General features: G+C 40.0%; 1 protein-coding gene across 5 annotated transcripts; it reads left to right on the top strand.

Annotated features, from left to right (window-relative positions):
- The first annotated feature begins 1781 nt into the window (after positions 1-1781).
- Positions 1782-18339, top strand: SPART (spartin). 5 transcript variants are annotated; one of them, XM_042867733.1, is made up of 10 exons: positions 1783-1883; positions 2895-2960; positions 6969-7808; positions 9083-9280; positions 10258-10362; positions 12004-12130; positions 12951-13145; positions 14150-14308; positions 14388-14478; positions 16760-18339. In XM_042867733.1, exons 3-10 carry the CDS (start codon positions 6978-6980, stop codon positions 16944-16946), a joined length of 1893 nt encoding a protein of 630 aa, XP_042723667.1. In that variant the 5' UTR covers positions 1783-1883; positions 2895-2960; positions 6969-6977; the 3' UTR covers positions 16947-18339. The 5 variants fall into 5 exon arrangements, with proteins under 5 accessions (XP_042723666.1, XP_042723667.1, XP_042723669.1 ...); XM_042867735.1 differs by lacking the exons at positions 1783-1883; positions 2895-2960 and adding exons at positions 1948-2069; positions 15436-15482 and having other exon boundaries at positions 16760-16842; XM_042867732.1 differs by lacking the exon at positions 2895-2960 and having other exon boundaries at positions 1782-1883.
- Positions 18340-20226: the final 1887 nt, after the last annotated feature.

Here is a 20226-nt window from a genome sequence, read left to right as displayed (position 1 = left end):
CTGTCTTTCAACTGATTTATTTATTTCTATTTTCTGAGTAAACCATGTATTAAAGAAATAACCAAACGGAAGTAGGAGAATTTTGAGATGAAGAATTATACACTGTTCTTACACTTCCCTAGAAGTCCACTTGCGTCCACTACTTTGATAGTTTTTTTCTATCTGGAGGTGAGACCAGTTTTCACTTCACTGAATCACAGAAAAAAAAGATCAGGCTTGAAGGGATCTCTGAAGGTCGTCTAATCCGGCACTCTGCTCAAAGCACAGCCAGCACACCAGGCTGCTCAGAGTCTTGTCCATCTGAGCTGCTAAGATCACAGCCTGCATGGGCAAACTGCCAATGTCTCAACACTTGCATGGTTAAAAAAAAAAGAAAGCCTATACTGACTTGTAACATTGCTTGAATAAAAAATCTCAGTGTCACCTGGAATCATAGAATAGAATCATGGAATCATTAAGGTTTGAAAAGACCTCTAAGATCATCAAGTCCAACCACTGACCCATTACTACCATGCACACTAAGCCATGTCCCTCAGTGCCACATCTACCCTTTTCACAGAATTCCTGGATCATTTTTGCACTGGAAACTGCAATGTGTGACACATTTCTAGAGACAACCCAGACCTAAATGAAGCTGAGAAGTAAATTCATCATCCAGGACTGGGGTCATGGTCACCAGCTAGATGGGGCTGCACCTGCTAAACTCACATGTTTTGTGGTCCTGAGCATGCCAAAGATTGACTCACACTCAGCATAGCATAAGTAGGCACAGCCTTCTGACAGCAATTTACAGTCTCAAAGCACCTCTGGAAGCGCCAGCATAGGGAGAACCTTGCACTAGTGCACATATGGAATCACAGAATTGTAGGGATGAAAGGGATCTCTTGAGTCCAACTCCCTGCTAAAGCAGGTTCCCTTACAATAGGTTGAGTAGGAAAGCATCCAGAAGGGTCTTGAATATCTCCAGAGAAGGAGACTCCAAAGCCTTTCTGGGCAGTTTGTTCCAGCGCTCTGTCACACTAAAGGTAAGAAAGTTCTTTGTCATGTTCAGATATAACTTCTCGTGTTCCAATTTCTGCCCACTGTCCTTTGTCCTGTTGCTGCATGCCACTGAAAAGAGCCCAGCCCCACGCACATGGCTCCTGTACTTTAGATATTTATAAACAGTGATGAGATCCCCTCTAAGCTTTCTCTTCTCCAGGCTCAACAGACTCAAAATACTCAGCCTTCCTCATACAGGAGATGCTGCAGGCTCTTCATCATCTTTGTGGCCCTCTGCTGGCTTGTCTCTAGGATATCCCAGTCTTTCATGAACTGAGGAACCCAGAACGGGACACAGCACTCCAGATGTGGCTTTACAAAGGCAGAGCAGAGCGGAGAATCGCCTCCCTCGACCTGTAGGCCGTGCTGTTTGTGTCGCACCTGAGCGTCGAATTGGCCACAAGGGCACACTGCTGGCCGTTACCGATCCGCTGCCCACCAGAAGGGCACCTCTGCTAGACTCAACTAGGCCTGAGATCTTCCGTGCGTAAGTCCAGCTGCGCAGGACTTTTAACACGTCAGTGACGCACAAATAACGAGCTGCCGGCTTATATTCAGAAACAACAGCCGCAGTTTCACTGAGATTTCTGGTGTCGTGGAGATGCAGCAAGTACGCACTGCGCCCCACCCCGCAAACAAGAGCGGCTCCCCGCCGGTGACAGTCAGCCCAGGCGGGGCGCGGACGCGGGGCACTGCTCGGGCGAGGCCCCGCCCCGAGCCGAGGGCGGAGCGGCCGCTGCCGCCTGACCCTGCAGGCCGCGGCGGGGGCTCGCCGGGTAAAGTCGGCTGCGTTACGCGCGGCCGAGAGGTCGGGTCCTTTCGGAGAGGCTCGGCGGGTTGTGGTGAGGAGGCTCGTTCGGCTGGGAGCGGCGGGAGGGCGGCGGTGGAGGTCGCGGTGGTCACGGTGGTGCCGCACGGCGCTGCGGGCTGAGCCGGGCTGGGAGCCGGTGCCGCTCGGAGGGAGCGAGGAGGCCGGATCGTTCCAGGTTAAAGTGTCGCCGAGAAGCAGTTATCCTGTCAGTGGCTCGGTACGGAAGTGAGGGATCCTTTAAGAAAATTCCCTGCTCCGCGGGTTCTGCCTGCTTTGAGAGGGTCGGGTCGGGCTTGGGTCGTTTCTATCTGCTGGGGAGAAATCTGTCGGTGATGACGGGGAGCTGGTAGGCCTGCTCGTAATTAAAAGTGCTAAATAGCAGTCTTGCGTAACTGCAGGTTTGGTTGGAATCGTTTCCCTTTCCCGGAGAACACGAGGTAGTTTCGGTGCCTTTGTACGCGGTCCGCTGTGTGACACCACTGCCAGCTGTCCCGCCGTGCGTTCGCTTTCCGTTCCAGAGGCGTGCCGGGTTGGCACTTGAGAGCTGGCAGCTCTGCCTTGACACCCTGCGATGGAAGCTCGGGCATCGGGGAGAAAGTTGGTTTATGAGGAGAAAATGGGCTTGAGACAGTCGTGCTGAGAGGAGGACGCTGAGGCGTGCGGGATGCTGGGGGTGGGTGCTGCCAGCGTGAGACGTGTGCTGGAATATCCGACGGTGGGAGTTCTCTGAAGTCCTCAGTAATTATAAGAGAGTAGGAGTTACCATGTCTGGCTTTCCTATTATCCAGCCCTAAGTGCTTAAATATCAGCTGTAGGCCACTGCTTAATGAAAAATTTAAGCACTACTCCAAAGGAGACTAATTTAAATATGCTAGAAGGAAAAAAAGAAGAAGGTGAAGTCAAGCAGCTGGTACCTACTGTATGAACTTGAATCCTTTATAACATCTGTGTTAGATCAGTATGGTCTCAAAAGTCTCAAAAGTTAGTAAAGCCTTAATTGCTTTTTATAGATTAAGGTTTAAATAATTCTGCTGCACTGTAGTTCTCCTTCACCATCTTCATCTTTGAAATCAGTGGCTGACATATCAGAACAACTCTGAATTAAGGGGTAGGTTTTGTTCTCCCATAGCCCCACCTACAAGTTTTGAATACAGGGAGCTGGAAAGCGTGTTCTATCTCTGTCAGTCAGGATATTTAATCCCCTTAATAAGCATTAGGTGTCATGTTTACCTTTTCACAGTTGAAACCACAACCAAACTGCGGGTTTCTAAACTTCTTTTGTTTAATGAAGAGGAGCTTGGTGCATTAGAGGAAGGATGGTCTGCCAGATAGCGGAGGTGTTAGCTTACAATATCAAATGGAACCCACATTGCCCCACTGCCCTTTAGCCTCCCTCAGCCAAGTCTCTTGGCACCAAAGAGTGTATCTGTAATGATGTGTGGAAAAGGGCTGAGGAATGAGTCAAGTGCTGGTTTGATCTGTGATTATCTACAGTGCCCGCTAGCTCTTTTCTTAGCTCCTTTTTTGGATCAGCTTTCTCAAAGACAAGTTCCTGAGAGTCTTACTGAGCACTAGGAAGAAATCTGGGCCAATTTGAACCTTTGGCCCAGTGACTGGATGTACAACTGCATCTTGCATCAGTGCTCTTGCATTTAGCAATATGAGCTTGGCCATTTGTTCTAGCTTTAAAACGTAGGAAATAATAATGTACAGAAATAGTTTACAATATAATGGGCACTTAGGTACTGTATTAAGATCGTGCACTGAAAAAGATAATGAAGACTGATATTCCTTGCATATGATTGAGAAACTACTTAAATGTTTGATTTCAGGGAATGTTTCCTCTTGTGTTCTAAGGGAGCCACTCAGCTAGCTTATTTACTTCAGTATACCCACCACTATTTTGTATCGATTCCAATTCATTTTTATTTATTAAATTCATTCCTTTGGGCTGACTTTTAGTTATCCTCTAACTGTGGATTTAAAACCAACTTATTTTGGTTTTAAAATCAGCTGTGAATTGCTTCCTCTGTTTCTAAGCGCATTGCCACGCCAATGAATAGTTTGGCACTGACTGCTCTACACGCAGCACAAATTTGGGATGTTTCAGACAATCAGAGATGAGTTAACAATGCTCCCACTCTTCTGAGTTGCTAAGCCTGTTTTTGTGTCTCTGTCACACATGGCCATGCAGTGCTGCCTTGTGTGCACTGGTTCTGCTGACATCTCAGTTTCCTGACACATCTTTTATTTGGGGTTAATAAAGATTGAGCTTTAGCAAGAACAGTGCTGTTAACAGTACAGTGAGCATATGGAGTGGTACTTACTGTTGCTCACTGTTAAGCAGAAATGCAGCTGTTAGTTTTGGATTTTATTTGATATCTCTTCTTGTTTTACACTAACAATTGTTAGGAAAATTATTTAAGATCTGGATAGTATCTTTGCCTTAGCCGCCCCCAACAAAACCAAAGTGAAACACATGAGGCAAAGCAGGTGATGGTGCTGTGGTGAGTAGTTACTGCCCTAAGCAGGGACTTCATACATTAAATTCAGAGACACTAGAAATGTCAAAATACTAAATATTGCTCATAAAGAAGTAAACTGTGATGTTGGCTTAAACTTTGGCCTACTTTCTTGCTCTTTTAAGTCTTTTCTGTTTTAGAAGTTTCAAATAATTTTTGGATCAGAGTTCTTCACTGTTAAGCTGCTTTTCACCTTTATACCCTCCTTAAAAGAAAAATGATTTTCAGTAAATGCAAGATGATGTTGTCTAGGAGTCCCTAGGTTTTTTTTGCTAGCAGATTACTTGACATGCGTATCTTTAATTACTCCATATACTTGGTTAATGTCCATAATTCTTTATTATGAGGAAACTTAGTGCACTTTCTATGAGTGCCGTAGGGACAAAAGAATGGTTCTCCTAGACCATAAAATCTTCACCATAGTGTATAGTCTTTCAAATAAGAATAAAGCTGTGTCTGCCACGATGTTCGCTCTTTCTGGTTACTTCCTAGTGCTTGCTGTTGTGTTGGTCAGTAGCATGCTCTGAGCTTCTAATCTTTATGCTTAGTGGTTATTAACTGCGTAATTTTTCTTATGCCAGCATTATTCTTCAGCCTAAATCAAGGATACCAAACATATTGGCAGCAGGTCAGTCAGCCAAAGAATCTCCTTCAGCCATAAGTTCATTTTTCTGCTGTGGGATGTGAAATGGGCAGCAGGGCTGGTGACTTGAGTGGCTTTGTGATCTGTTCCACCAGGGCTGCCTTCTCCAGCCATCCCTTCTGGTCCTAACCACATGCCTGCTGCTGCTGGGCTGGAATGCTCATAGCTCGTGTTCTGCATGCAGTAGGATTGTGTCACATCATGCAGGAACAGGTGCAGTATGGGCTACGTGACGCTTCTGTCATCTGACTGCAGATGCATCACTCACACAAATGCCATCTGCTTTTTGATAATAAAGGATGTGGGAGTAGAACACAGCATTCAGTCTTTGCTTCTAAAATGTTCTTCACTTCTGAAGTTAGTCTGCTTTTATTGGAGAAGCAGAAAGATATTTATTTCCTGTGCTTTACTGCAGAGGCATACACGAAGAAGAGCTGGTGTTTCAGGGTCTCAATGAAAGCTTGAATTTCCATAGTTCTTTTCTTCCTTCCTGACTTACTTTATTTCATCCAGTATATTTATAGAGGCTAATCCAATCTCTTAGCCTTTGTTTTATTGGCTTTGATGAGCCAAACTTATTTCCCAGGAGAGAGGGAATTGGTGCTCCAGAAATTTCAGTAACCTTCCTTCCTCTTTTTGCTCTGGTGCAGCTTTATTAAATGTGGGTCAGCACTGTATGGGGAGTCTCACCTGTGCTTACTTGTACAGTGATATTAATGCTACAGTGTGTAATAGAAATGTTCTTATTTTTGCCCTACTGATTTTTTACTTGCCTTTTTCATGGCCATGCTTTTTGTAGCTTGCTGTCATTGTGGCTGACAAGCATCTCTAGATTTTTCTCCGTTCTTCTACCCAGCTTATAGCAGAGAACTGTTTTGTTTGTTTGTTTTCTCCCTAAAGATATCCTCTCTTAAAATGATAAGAAAAAGTTAACAAGTATTGAATATTAAAAAAAAATGTGTAGACTGTTGGTAAGTAACATCCTTTTTTTGTTGCTGCCCTCTACTCTATTCTGGTATCATAACCCACACTGAATGTCAGCGGCTTTCAGTGCCATCAGCAAAAACTTTCAATGGAGTTTTTTTACACTGTGTGCTGAAAATGCTATCTTAGTCCAAGAACAACTTGTATTTGCTGCGTTTAGCCAAGTTCAATTAAAACAATGGATTTACACATTTTGAAGTTCAAATGAACCCACTGGATTATTTCCTACTCTTTAATTGTTCATGTATTCCTCAAACAGCCAATGTGTGCATTCCAAAATAAAAATAGAACCCACAGCCTTTTGTACATTCAGGGTTTTGTCACCTGGGGAGAAAGGAAGGGAAACGTTGGCCTTCCTTCTCTCATTGTAAACACTGTGAAGGAAATAAATAATTCCCTGTTTTCGTACTGTAAAGCAAAGCTTTAACTTCCCAATTCCATTGGAGTGTTGATGTTAGTTGGAAAAGATTTATCATAATTTGTTTAAATCTACTGAGTGCTTTCCCTTCAGTCATTTAAGTAAAAATGTACTGAGTTTGCAAGTTCAGCCTTTGTTTAAATAGACAAACTGTTAACTGAGTTTTTTTAATGTCATAGGGATTTTTGGGGGGAAAACATTGAGAGGAAGGGCAGATTTATTTATTTTACTCCACTGTTTGGTACTGATCTTAATATTTTTTTTAAGATAGTATGCTTAATGTCAGGAATGTCTGTGTTCTTGTGTTGCTTCTTAAGAAATAAATGTTTGGTGTAATTACAGGTGATGGTTACCGAGTTAAATTCTTTGCTGACTGGGAGTCATACATTCTAAAGGTTAATAGGAGATAACTGAAACATCAGAATTTGTACCAAGCAACTTGATAGCTTTCTGGTAATACAGTATGATCACCTTTAGAGAGGTTGCTTCATTATAATGTAAACTTTGTTTGGCTTAATCTGTGAATACTCTTACTAACTTGTATTCCAGTGTGCAGCAATGGAACAACTGCGGGATCCAGTTATGCAAGAAGATGCAAATATTAAAGCTATTAATGAGGAGTACACAAAAGCCTTTATTTTTATCAATAAGGGACTACATGCAGATGAACTGGGTCAGAAGGAAGAGGCAAGAAGTTACTACAGGCAAGGACTTGACCACTTGCTCCAAGGAGTTAGTATTCCATCACAGGATCCTGCATGTGTGGGACCCCAGTGGGAGTCTGCCAGGCAAATGCAACAGAAGATGAAGGAGACCCTCCAGAATGTGCGCACTCGACTTGATATTCTAGAACAAAACACTCCACCTGTAGGAGGAAGCCCTGCTGCAATGGATGCCCTTGCTGGAGTGCCCAAGTTGTATCCACACATTCCTTCCACAGAAAAGCCAGAAAGGCCCCCCCCACCTAATGCTCTGTTTGTACCAAGTCAGCCACCTGCAGCAGATGAAAGTGTTGCAGCTGCAAGCCAGGGGCAGCTTCCATCTATGAGCCCATCATCTGCAAAACCTCTGTGTCTGCCAAATGAAGCACCTCCTGCCTATACTCCTCAAGCTACTGATGGCCATTTTACTGTGTCGTATGGCACAGACTCAGGGGAGTTTTCTTCTGTCAGTGAGGACTACTACAGAAAGTGTGCTCAGCCACCTCCCCTTCAAAACCTGGGAGTGGATGCAGATGAGCTGATCTTGATTCCCCAAGGTGTGCAGATATTCTTTGTGACTCCTGATGGGCAGGTCAGTGCTCCTTCGTATCCTGGATATCTGCGCATTGTGAAGTTCTTGGATACAGATAGTGAGATGGCCCAGAATCGTCCACCTGCGTTTCTTCAGGTAACAGGAAAATCATTTTCTTTAATTACATGTATATGTCGAAGTTTTAAACAACGATCTTCTTATGTTCTTGCTTTTCTAAGTCTTTGTGATGATATGAGGGATTTAATAGCCATTGGAAAAGATTATTTTCTGCTTTTCTGAGAACACATCCTTAGTGTCTTCCCAAGGTTCTTGAGTGCTTACTGCTGTGATGAATTCTGTTTTCTAAAGGAATTACAGAATCATAGGGGTTGGAAGGGACCTCCAGAGATCATCAAGTCCAACCCCACTGCCAAAGCAGGTTCCCTACACCAGGTTGCACAAGTAGGTGTCCGTGTGGGTCTTGAACATCTCTAGAGAAGGTGACTCCACCACCTCCCTGGGCAGCCTGTTCCAGCACTCCGTCACCTCACCGTAAAGAAGTTCTTGTGCACGTTTGTGCAGAACATCCTATGCTTATGAATTGGTTGATGTTTCTTTTTCATTTCATAAAACCAAATTCCCCTTCCTCACATTGAGAAGAAATGTTGATTCCTATGTTGTAACATTTAAACTTTCAGTATAAAACAGATTAATGTAGTACCCAATTAGTTGCAACTAGTGATAAGGTATTGTGGTCAAATTAGAGAATCTGAATGAAGAACTTCAGAGTCTGTGAACCAAAAATGAAAAAGATGCATTATTTGGATATACTTTTTTTTTTGCTGCTTACTTCCTGTGGGCACGTTCTGTAATGCACATTGTATTTCTGATCCAGTTTCCAAGTTGGGGTCTCCCTGATGGAGAGAGACCTCTTTGGTGGAACTGTCTCAACAGTGAAGGAGAAACTTTGGTAAACAAAAAAAAAAACTATTCCTGTTTTTGGTTCTACTGATTAGGAATCTTTAGCAGGCCAGTGATAGTCATGTATTCTCTTTATCAATCATGTAGACCTGTTCTGAGATCAATAGAAAGTAAGAGGCACTGAGTCCTGATTTATTTGGCCGTGCACTTCATCTCCTTCTGCAACTAGGCCTTAAGACTAGGCTTCAGTTAAGAAGCTGCCAGCCTGAATTATGATCCTGTGGAAATCGATATTTTCTCTGTCAGAACTAACCAAGACTGCCATCTCTACAGTCATGAAGGTTTTTGAGTTGATGATTGGTTTTGTATTCTTTTTCCCTAGATATCTAAGGCTCTTTTTCTTACTAAACTGTATGGAAAATCAACTTTCTAGTGCTAATCAGAGCATTCTCCCTATCTTCTCTTTTTAAAAAGGTCCTTTAATTCCTTCACGTGTGTATCTATTCCAGGTTTGTGACTGGTTGTATCCTCTAATGTGCAACCAGTCTCCTGTTCTGTGCTGCAATACGGGAGTCTACATGTTCCCTGACATGATGTCCCAGATACCAGGATCCTATGTGGGAGTAGTGTTGTCTTCAGAACTTCCAGCAGCTGACAGAGAGCTTTTTGAGGATCTGTTAAAGCAGATGTCTGACCTTCGACTCCAGGTAAATTCCCCAGCTGCCTTTCCTAAACCAACAATGAAAGGTGGAAATGGTAGTATGTCTGCCAGTTTACACTTAGTTTGTGTCTTATTGGCAAGCTCACCAGTGAGAAATAAAGTAGCCAAGATTTAAGGGTACCTAGTAATGAAACTGTAGGCTCTGTGAGATAAGGTATCGAAATTTTTAAAGTAATGCATCATAAGCACAGAGAAGAATTGGAAATCACTCTGGATACTTTCACTATTTTTCCTAAAGAAAAACATAGGCCCCAAAAGAAAATTTTCAGGAGAAAGTGTTTGTTTTTGTTTTTTTTTTTCCTGTGGATGTACATGCACACAGTCTAAGTGTAGTTTGGACCAGACAGCATTCAGGGAATATTGTTCACAAATGCAATTAATGTTCAAAAACATTAAACAGCTTCAAAGACAACCTGTGAAAATACTGAGTACCTCAAAAATCTGCCTTCAAATGGGATCGCAAAATAGATTTGTCTGATACCTCATTGCAGTAAGATTTTAACAGAGACAATAGAAAAAAACCCACATAGTCTATCAAAGATGCAGTAAGATACAGTGACTGGAAACAAAGTGAGTTAAGAGTTACTGTAAGAGTGCTGGAACACCATATTAGGAAGAATGGTAATCAATAATCACTCAGTAGTTCACACCTGTTTGTGGAAGATACCATCTTACTGAGTCACCAAGACTTGAATGCAGTGATGATGAAGAACCATACTGCAGCATGTCATGTGGGTGCAATTCTGTTAGAAATCCTGTTGAGTTCAGCAGGGAATTGTACTAGCACAGAAGGCCACTGCTTTTTATTTGAAAGGAAGAAGTACTATAGAACTGTGTGATGTTTCAGTGCTGGACTTAGTGGCTAAATTTGTAGTCTTTCCTGCATAGAAGTAGTTCCAATTGGATTTCAGTCTAGTCCCTTTATTGTCTTAATTGTTAATATTCCCTGATATGATATCACAGGTGCCAGGATCCCATGAGAGAGTAGGGTTACCATCAGAGCTCCCAGCAACAGAGAGAGCGCATTTTGAAGATAAATTAAAACAGATGTCTGGCCACAAAGTCCAGGTAAATGCCAGGACAGTGATTCTAAAATTTCATAGCAACAAAAGAAAAGTTATCACTTAAGTACACCTTAAAACTGCTGAGATTCCAGGCCTGTTTGACCACAGCAATGTGTCCTCCCATGGTGTGTCCTGTGGGTTTGTTTGTTTGTTTGTATGTTACTTCTTAAGAGTAGGTTCAATTGCTGCAGACTGTCCTGCTTTGCAAATCAGTTGCAGATTTCTGGATTTTTAATAACTTTGGTATAGCACTTGGATATAACTTCCTTTTGGCAAATTATTTTAAAGCCCAATCTGCTGGCTATTTTATGTATGTTTTACATAGTGGTCACAAGGATCTAACTACCAACTTATGCTTAATGTGACTGTAGCATAGAATCTTAGACAAACCGTTTCTACACTTTAGCAAAGCCTGTAGAAGAGTCTTTTAGTTTTTTTTCCTCATGGTGACCCAGACTGCGGCAAAGAAATTATACCTGGAGCATACCTTGGTTTTGGTTTGTTTGTTTCAATAGGCTTAAGGGTTTTCTTTAATTGTAGATATGTATTAAGGTTATTTTTCTTGCCCCGCACTCATTGTGTTTTGGTCATCTGGTAAGGGCATTTCTTGAAAATGAGGATTTCAGACTGTGATCAAGCAGTAATTGATGAAATTCTGCAAGTCAATTATACTTTGTTAATCTTTTGGGACTTAATCCAGTCTTTCCTGTTAGTGTTCTTGTTGCTTTTTTACTGTAACAGTCGTCTTTGTGCTCAGTGTTACATCTTCCTAACACTTCCGATGAATGTAAGAATTCCATGCAATATCGAATACTATTCCATATTGTGTGTTCTATTCTGTTCATAGGTTTCATCTGTGAATATTTTCATGTAGGCTCTTTCAGACAGAACAAAATTATTTTCTATCCCTCACTAATAAGCATTATTTTCAATCTCTGAAATATTTACTGTTCTTTTATTTTTACTTTTTTACCCTTTTCTAAAAGCAGAATCCGAACCAAAATCCAAATCCATTACATTGTTTTTCTGCCTTCTCTAGTTAAAGTTCATTGTGAACTGTGCAATGTTACACTTTTTAGAAGCACTAAGCAGACTGTGGTGGTGATTGCTGCGTTTGAATGATTAATGTCTACTCAAGAAACTCTAGAGCTTGACGTGAAATTGCACAGAACCTATCTGCACAACTTTAAGTGTGGAGCAGTTATCATGCACAGCTTGACATGTTCCTTGGCTGTGCCAGTCTGCAAAAAGCATCAACAGCACAGGGAATGAATAATGTCCTTTATTTTTGGATATGAGGGGAAAGGATGGGGTGCAAATGACAACAGCTGCATTCTTTTAGTGCAGCTGGATTCTCTGAGCAAAGACTGCAGTTCCCATACTGGATAGCAGGAGAGTTGACTTCTCTTTGAGGAGATAAGAATGATAAACGGATCAGTGCTTTATCGCTGGTTAACTTGTGCTGTAGGTTATGCTACTTAGTTGACCACATGGCCTTACTAGCAAGCTAATCTTCTTTTAACTGTATAAAGAAAGTGTACAGTGAGCAAAAAGCAATTGAATTTGGAGGAATACACAGAACTGGCTTTTTTTGATAATGAATATCTTGGGAGTGGATTCTAAGATACTTATTTTTGCTTGTTAGCCTCCTGAAGCCTCCAGTGATGTGATTAATTTGCCTCAGACTGTACATATCCAACCACATCCTGAAGGGGAAAGTCAGAAAGAATTGCCAGAATGGAGTGAGAAGGTTGCCCGTGGAATCTTGTCAGGTACTACTGTAATAGGAGGGTTACATTAAATACAAACCTCTGCAAGTCAAACAATATTTTCATCTAACTGTGTGCTAGTAGAAGCTGAGTAGTCAAAAATGATTGTTCACTAGCTCCATTTCTAATAACATGAAGGATACGTTGGTGTGCCTTATGAAAACAGCACAGAGTTTGAATCCCCTGTCAACATTCTTGCTCATTGGAAATGGGTTGGACTCCTAATTTGACTATATAAATTAGCTGTAGTCACATGTGACTCAAACCACTGTGATACCACTATTCTACTCTTGTTTAAGCAGTTATATTAAAGGAGATATCTGTTGTGGCTTCTGCTCATGAACAGGTTTTTTTCCTCTGAGAAGCTTTGGAATACACAAGTGAGAAAAGATTGGAGTGAATATGAATCTGTTAGAAGGGCAGGGAGGTTAGGTTGTACGTTTTCAGAATGTTAACAGCATTGAGATGATCACTTCTATCACTTTTGACCCTGCTGGGACCTGGATATTCAAGAAAAAAAAAAGCCAACTGAAAAAAAAAACAAAACAACACCACAAACAATTGAGTTTCTGCATTATGCTGACATTTGGGCAAAGAATGGTTGTACTAGACTTAAATAAAATGAACTGCTAAAGTGTAGGTGGTGTAGGAGCAGAATTCATTGCAGGAATTCATGCTGGCACAGTCAGGAAAGAATATAATTGCAGAATGTAATTGGGAATGTTTCTAAGATTGATGTTGGAGAAGCAGAGGAGGGAAAGCTGTAGGAATTCTAGTCTCTAAAACTCCACGTGTTTTAAGAAAAACAATTTTTGCCCTGAAGGTGCATCTTGGGTAAGCTGGGGCCTTGTAAAAGGAGCAGAATTTACTGGGAAAGCTATTCACAAAGGAGCTTCTAAACTGCGAGAACACATTCAGCCAGAAGAAAAACCTCTGGAAGTCAACCCAACTGTAGCAAAGGGGCTTCATGTAGCGAAACAGGCTACTGGAGGAGCCGTGAAAGTCAGCCAGTTCTTAGGTAAGATGCTCTGTCTCATAGCATATTGTGTTTTTGCCTTAGAGTAAGTATTTTGTGAAATGAGAGCTGGTTTATTTAGCCAGGGAATTTGAGGAAGGACGGATCTGATAAAATTCAGAGATTGGTTGTTTGTACCTGGTTATCTTCTATGTCAGGGTTGTGCTTTAGGAATTTTTTATATTGTATGGCCTTGGTGCATATTTTTCTTGACTAAAGTAATAATCTAGATAGCAGAGCATTTCTCTGATTTGAAGTTTCATGTGTTTTTATACATATTTAAAATTCTAAACAGTTCAGAAAGTTCTCTCTTTTTTCCTGCATTAATCACCACATATTTTAAAAGCTGTATTGTCACTGACTATTAACTTATATTTTATCAGTACAGAATGTGTATGCACATTTGTTGATACATGCAGCTGCAAAACTTGTCTGTTAGACTATGTGTAGACTTCCAAATAGTAATCACTTGATGTTCAGAGGAGCTTGGGAATCATAGGAGCTCTCAGTAACTTCATTGTTATTTCATTCTGTTATGTATTAGTGTTGATGTGTAGTGTATAGCGATTCATCTGAGTTTGAAAGTAAACTGTGCTGGATGATACCTGATTACTTGGAAGAGCTGGAATGATTCTAAGTATTCTCCAGAAGATGAGAAAGGAAAGAAAGATGTTTTGTTCTCCATTTACGAGTTGGGGATAACTAAGCAATGGAAGCACTTTTTTGAAATTAGAGTGACTGACAAATACCTATTTATTTTCTAGTGCTGCTACATCAGCCCTACTTGATTGTTAGGAAATTGAGCTGAGCAGAATCTGAAAACAAGTTTTGCTCTGTATCAGTTCAGTTACTTAAGCATGGATTTAAGTATCTCTTCAGAATAAGCATATTTAAATAGAAGTGACGTTCAGAACTTCAGTGAAGCATACTTTTGATTTAGGAGTAAAGACTCTTAAATATATTCTGTGTTCTAACTAAGTAATCTCCATACAATTCTTCTACTTCAGTTGAGGGAGTGTGTTCAATTGCAAGCTGTGTTGGAAAGGAGCTGGCTCCTCATGTGAAGAAACACGGCAGCAAATTAGTTCCAGAATCCCTTAAGAAAGACAAAGATGGCAAATCTGCTCTTGATGGTGCTCTGGTGGTGGCAGCAAGTGGAGTTCAAGGTAACAAAAATTCCTTCTGCTTTTTTAAATTGCATTCTTTTCAGTGCTGTGAACTCAATTAAGCTCTTCATTTTTACAGGGTTTGCAACAGTGTGGCAAGGTTTAGAAAGTGCAGCTAAGTGCATTGCTAAAAGTGTTTCAACTGAGACTGTAAAAACTGTGAAACACAAGTAAGTTACGTTTTTTGATGGCTTTCATCTTCTACAGCGTGTTGTCATCGTGAATGAATACTAGCAAAAAAAAAAGTTGATGAAAGCGAAGGAAAGCTACAAAATACTCTAATTATACAGCTTATGATAAGCTGCTAAGTGCACAGTAATGAGCATCTCCTGTGAGTAAAAATATGAATGAGTGCTTCTGATTAAATATGTATTCTCTTCTAGAACTATTACAGATTCTGGCAGCGTTAAGAAATAATGTTCAGATTTATATTGTTCTACAATGTGTCTTTATGGAAGACAAAAAGCAGCCATTTTTAACCTCTCAAATGTGATCTTGAGTTTCTATAACATTAGCTGGACCTCAAAAAATGAAAGAACTTCAACCAAAAGCAGGTTATATTAAAGCAATGAAGTACAAAAGGAAAAGTATGTAAGGAAGTCTAAGGCATAAATGGCAATAATAAAATGAAACCAAGTAGGCTGGACTTGGAAAGTGTATGTGTTCGAAAAGGGTGGTGTGATTTGTGTTACTAAGATGATGCAAAGAACTAAGCTGATAAGTGTTAGTACTGAATGATGCTTTGGAGTATAAGGGAAGACAGTGAAATACCTGCAACGTGTATGAAATGCACTCCCTCCAAAAAGATGTGCAGTAGGTGTCGTTGTATATGGAGAGTAAGCAGAAGCCTGTAGGTTGAGTGGTGACACTGATAAGGATAGCAAATGAGATGCTGAAAAAGATTGCTGGAAGTGCATCCAGGCTGCTAGCAGAGGGTAAACAGCAGGAGACAGTACTGGGTTGGTTGGCAATTGGGGGTTCTGTTCTGATGCATTTTAAATGGGTTAGATGGCAAGCTGACAGTGGTGCTTTCTCCCTAATATTTGTTTTCAGTAGAGCTGTCAGGAGGTATTTTATTGGTGCTTTTTCACATAAATTCACACTGTTTTCTTTTGATATAAAAATAGGAAATACGGAGATCAGCAGACAACAACCACTAACTGAAAGACAAAAAGTAATTACAAGTTATTACAGTACGACTCAAAATACTTGATAATTGAGGATTTCCTCTATGTTTAGACTATCCCATTAAATAATTGCATTACAATTCTACATATCTCTTGTGCACTGGTTTTTGTATCAATGAGAGAAAGGCATAATTCCATTCTGAGTACTTTGAACTAACTAAATTCCCCTTAATGGAAATGGAAAGCTAAAGGAGCACTATTGTAGTCTCTCTTAAGTCAACAAAAAACTCAGCTAAAATTTAGTTGCATTGCCTTTGCTGATGGAAGAGATGCTTATAATATGAGCATGATAATCAGAAGTGGGGGAAAATGTAGTTTCAGAAGTAACAGCTCTGCAAAAGTACCTGGCTGCAGATCTGATGGGTTTTTGCAGTAGTGTGAACATCTTCAGTGTATGTATCTGCCCAGCTTTTTTCTTTTTTTCTTTTGTACAAGCAATGCAATTCAAACAGGCAAAGGTAAAAATCAATTATCAAATATTTAAGAAATGATTTGTGTTGGATAACCTATAGCCTTAACGAAGTAAAACCCCCTACTTTAGTGATATTACAGAAAAAAATGGTTTATGATATTCCTGAAGTGAAAATAACTAATTAAAAAAAAAAAAAAAGCAAACTGACAAATAGTGCTCCTTTGCTGTGACATTAATTCTGGGATCTGCAAATCAGACAGTGATGATTCAAGGAATAATCAGAGAATTAAAAACAGGAACAAAACAAAACTGCTGATTCTTGTAATTGTTTTGTTGTTGGCTCCACCATTATACCACGGCTGCTGTTCTGATAACATGACAGATTTTTTTTTTTTTGGCTCCTCTGATACTCTGTGCTTCACTTTGGCCTTATTTTGAGGTCCTCTGAGAATCCCTGGTCATAAAAAGCAGAGGGAAAAGTAACTCCACTAACTGCTGAGATTCTAATGTTGCAAGAAATATTTCCCTTTGGCCTGGATTGTCTGCTTACAGTACTGACTCGGGAAATGTCTGGCTGCTAGGAAAAGCTGGAGCTTTTTAGTTAGAAGGACGGAAGCAGAGTGGTGTCTTCAAAGAAAAATCTACATGCTGGAAGAGCAGCCTTTACTGAAATGATTTAGTAATTTGTCATTTCAATCCTTACACATTTGCCTGTCCGCTTATTCTTCATATGTATTTAATTCTTGTTAATTTTGTATTCTTTGTATGTATTTAATTCTTGCTTTCAGAAGAATAATGGCGAAGAGAAAAATACTAAGTATGCATTTACAAATCTGTTGTCTTTCTTAAAAGGTATGGAGATGATGCTGGCAGCGCTACTGACAACGCTATGAGCTCTGCAATCAATGTTGGTGTTACAGCATTTAACATTGACCATATTGGTATCAAATCTATTGTGAAGAAAACTGCAAAGGAAACTGGCCATGCTGTATTAGATGAATATAAAGTACTGGATAAGGAGAAAAAGGATAAAAAATGAAAACAACAAAGTATTTCTCAAAGCCTTATATGAAATTTTGTCTTTAGAAGTAACCACACTGCTAATCTGTGATTTAATGCAAATCATACTGTGCTCTTCAAGCAACTGTTACTTAATTTGCCATGGGAAAATACAGAGTGGGCATTCTTAGAAGGAGAAATGAAAGTATCCTTAATTCCTCATTCTTTATTGATGCAGGATATGAGTTTTCAGTGAATCAACTTGCCTCTGTAAGCACTTTCTCAAAACATAATACTGCATAAGGGATTAATACAGAAATGTTATTATAAATGTTTTTGTAATGCACTATATTTGTAAAGAAGGTGGTGATACTGAACAAATAGGATTTCTAATTCTGATAGAAATAGGGTTACTAGTTTGTTGTTTTTTTTTTTTTTTTAATATTCTTAAGTTAATTTCACTACAGCAAACTTTGGTATTTAATATGGACCTAAATAAGTGTTGTGTCTCATTCTTTCCTTTGTAGAGAATTCCTCTTCTCAGCTACTAAGCAGCTAGTCTTATCCAAATTTCATTTTTAGAAGAAATGAAAGATGAGCCTCAGGTAACTAGATAGTCATTTCTTTTAAAAATTCCTTTTTTCCCTCAGCATATGAGCAAACCAAAGATTTTAAGTATTTATTCTAATAGCTCTAGCATTTACAGCTCTAGAAAAATGTATTTTCCAGGAGAGTCCATAAGGAATATTTAAAGATTCTATGAAATTGAGATTTTTATATAGAGACAATGTCTGTTTTTGCATAAATGAGCATATTTTTCTTTAAAAAAATTCTACTGAGATCACTGGAAACTTCCATGCATTCTGTACTTTTCACCAGTCCAGAAAGATTCAGAGTACCTGATGGAAGGCATTAGGTATTTGTTTCAGCAGGTAGTTCTAACTCTCAGCATCTTTATTCTACTGAATTCCCGGTTGCACAAGGGATATCTCCAAAGCATTTCTACTTAGGAGATGTGTGTGAAATAGAATAGATACTTTCATGTAGCTTTTTCATTTGGTTCCTCGTGTAACTTATTCCTGTTTGAAATGTAGAACTCTTGAGCTGCTTTTCTACTGCTACTTATTTAAAGGTTCATTATTGAGTTTTAAAGCTGCTATACGTTCTAATCTTGGCTGGACCTGCAGCAAACAGAACGCCATGAATTTACAACTTGTCTCCATTTTAACTAGTCGGAAAAAATAACTATAAATGGTTGTCAGCAAATTATCACAGTTATAAAAAGAACATCTGTTAGAATTGTAATAAGTGCCCATTTTGTGATGGGTACTGTAGGTGTGCACTTGGGATGGGAAAAAAAGTGAAACAAAGGAACTAACCACTTGAAGTGTAACTTTGATTTATGGAAATAAAAATAAAATTGGTCAAATGGTGCTTGGCCTTATGATGTGAAGTTACTGTGAGGTGACTGGGGGGAAAAAAAGGACTTCTGAAGTAGTTAAAAACAAACAAACAAACAAACAAAAAAACAACAAAAAAACAGCCTAGGAGTATGCCTACAATAGAAATATGCTCACCAATTAGAGTTTAAAATATTTCAAACTAAAAAAGGCCCATCAGAAGCACATCGTAACAATTTCTGTTACTATGGTCTATCACTTGCCAGCAAATGTAACTATTTTAAGGCAAATACAGATTTTGTACTAGCCAAAAGGATCTTTGTTGTCGTCAATCAGTTTTGCAACAGAGATGTTTGCATCTTCCTTCTCTCTGTCATTTGGGTTTCATACAGTACTTGCCCTTTAGTTCCATTGATGGAACCAATTATTAAAACCAACTCACTGTATTAAAACTAGCAGTTAAAAGTGAACTGTTACTGTCTTCAGGAGACCGACTTGTAGCACACATTACTACAAAGTTTTGTTACTCTCATTACTCAGTTTGTTGTGCTGTTGAACTTCTCCAGCTTCAGCTGTCTCTACTTAGGCCCTGACAAGGTTTTTACTTTGGCCATCTTTTGATATATGGCAATCCTTGTAGTACTCTCCCTCATGCTGTTTACTGAGTGCACTGCAACTGGATTTTCTGATGCACTGTTGTTTCCAAATTCATTTATTCAAAACTTTTCTGCTACAGTATTGCTCTCAAATCCTGTATTGAGAAGATGACTCTTGGTGAGTATCTCTGTTATTCCAAGTTACTGCAGCCTCTGGCATCTTCACCATTCTGTAGGTATAAACTACTGTTAAGCCCTCAGCTAAATCTGTAATCTTTCAAAAAGAGTTGGCAAACTTATCTTCCAGTAAAACATGCTGATGAGGCTTAGTTATTCAGATCACCATAGAGTGGTGTAGGTTGGAAGGGACCTCCAGTGGTCTGTACTCCAACCTCCTGCTGGTTCAGTTGAGCAGATCACATCAGCTCACATTTTGCATATCTTCAAGGCTGAAATTCACAAACTCTACATAACCTTTTACTACACTTGATCATGCTAAAAGTAAATATTTCTCCCTTGGATTGAATCAAAACGTTCTCATGTGCACTTATGCTGCTATTCATGCTTACATTTCAGAAGAGTCTGGATGCTCACTCTTCTCTAAACTTCTTTAAGGAAGCTGTTGACAGCACCAGGATCTACTCATACCTCCTCTTCTTCAGGCTGAAAATAGATCATGGCTGCCACCCCTTAACAGCCTATAGGATTTGTTTGGGAACCCAAAGCTAAGCACTCCACATGCAGTCCCGTGAAAGCTGAACAGAACAGAATGGCCTCACCTAGTTTGCTGGCTACGTTCTTGATGGTGCAGCCCAGGTAGCAGTTGGCTGCCCTTTGCTGGAAGAATTATCAGTTGCTTGTTAGCAGCTTGTTTGCCACGAACTGTCGTGTCTTTTCCTGTGAATCTGCATTCTGGTCAGTGCTGCTAAACTGCACTTTGTAGGACTCTGAATTTGGTTCTTGGTGGATTTCACTTGGTTTCTTACAGCAGTTTGTCTCTTCAGCCCTCTCTGAATAGAAGCCTCCTTCACAGTGACTGCTCTCTTCAATTTGTTAATCATCAGCAAACTTGCTGTGAGTGTGCTCTGGCCTGTATTCCAGATTGTAATAAAGAGTTAAGTGGTACTGGCTGATGGTGGAGCTAGCTTTCCACCAACATTATTTCCCAGTTACCCAATCCATCCAATCTCATCAATTTGTCTATAAGGGTTTTATGGGAGATTATGTCAAAGGCCTTTGTAAAGTCAAAATATACCACAGTCTCCCTTTTTTTCCCCTTGTCTACACAGCCAGTCACATCATCATACCCTAATATATTGGTGCT

The sequence above is a fragment of the Lagopus leucura genome, unplaced genomic scaffold, assembly GCF_019238085.1.
Source record: "Lagopus leucura isolate 7727_CA_CO unplaced genomic scaffold, USGS_WTPT01 Super-Scaffold_100001, whole genome shotgun sequence".
Classification (NCBI taxonomy): Eukaryota; Metazoa; Chordata; class Aves; order Galliformes; family Phasianidae; genus Lagopus; species Lagopus leucura.
Note: the sequence above shows the minus strand (reverse complement) of the source record. Positions and strands in the feature narration are given on the sequence as shown.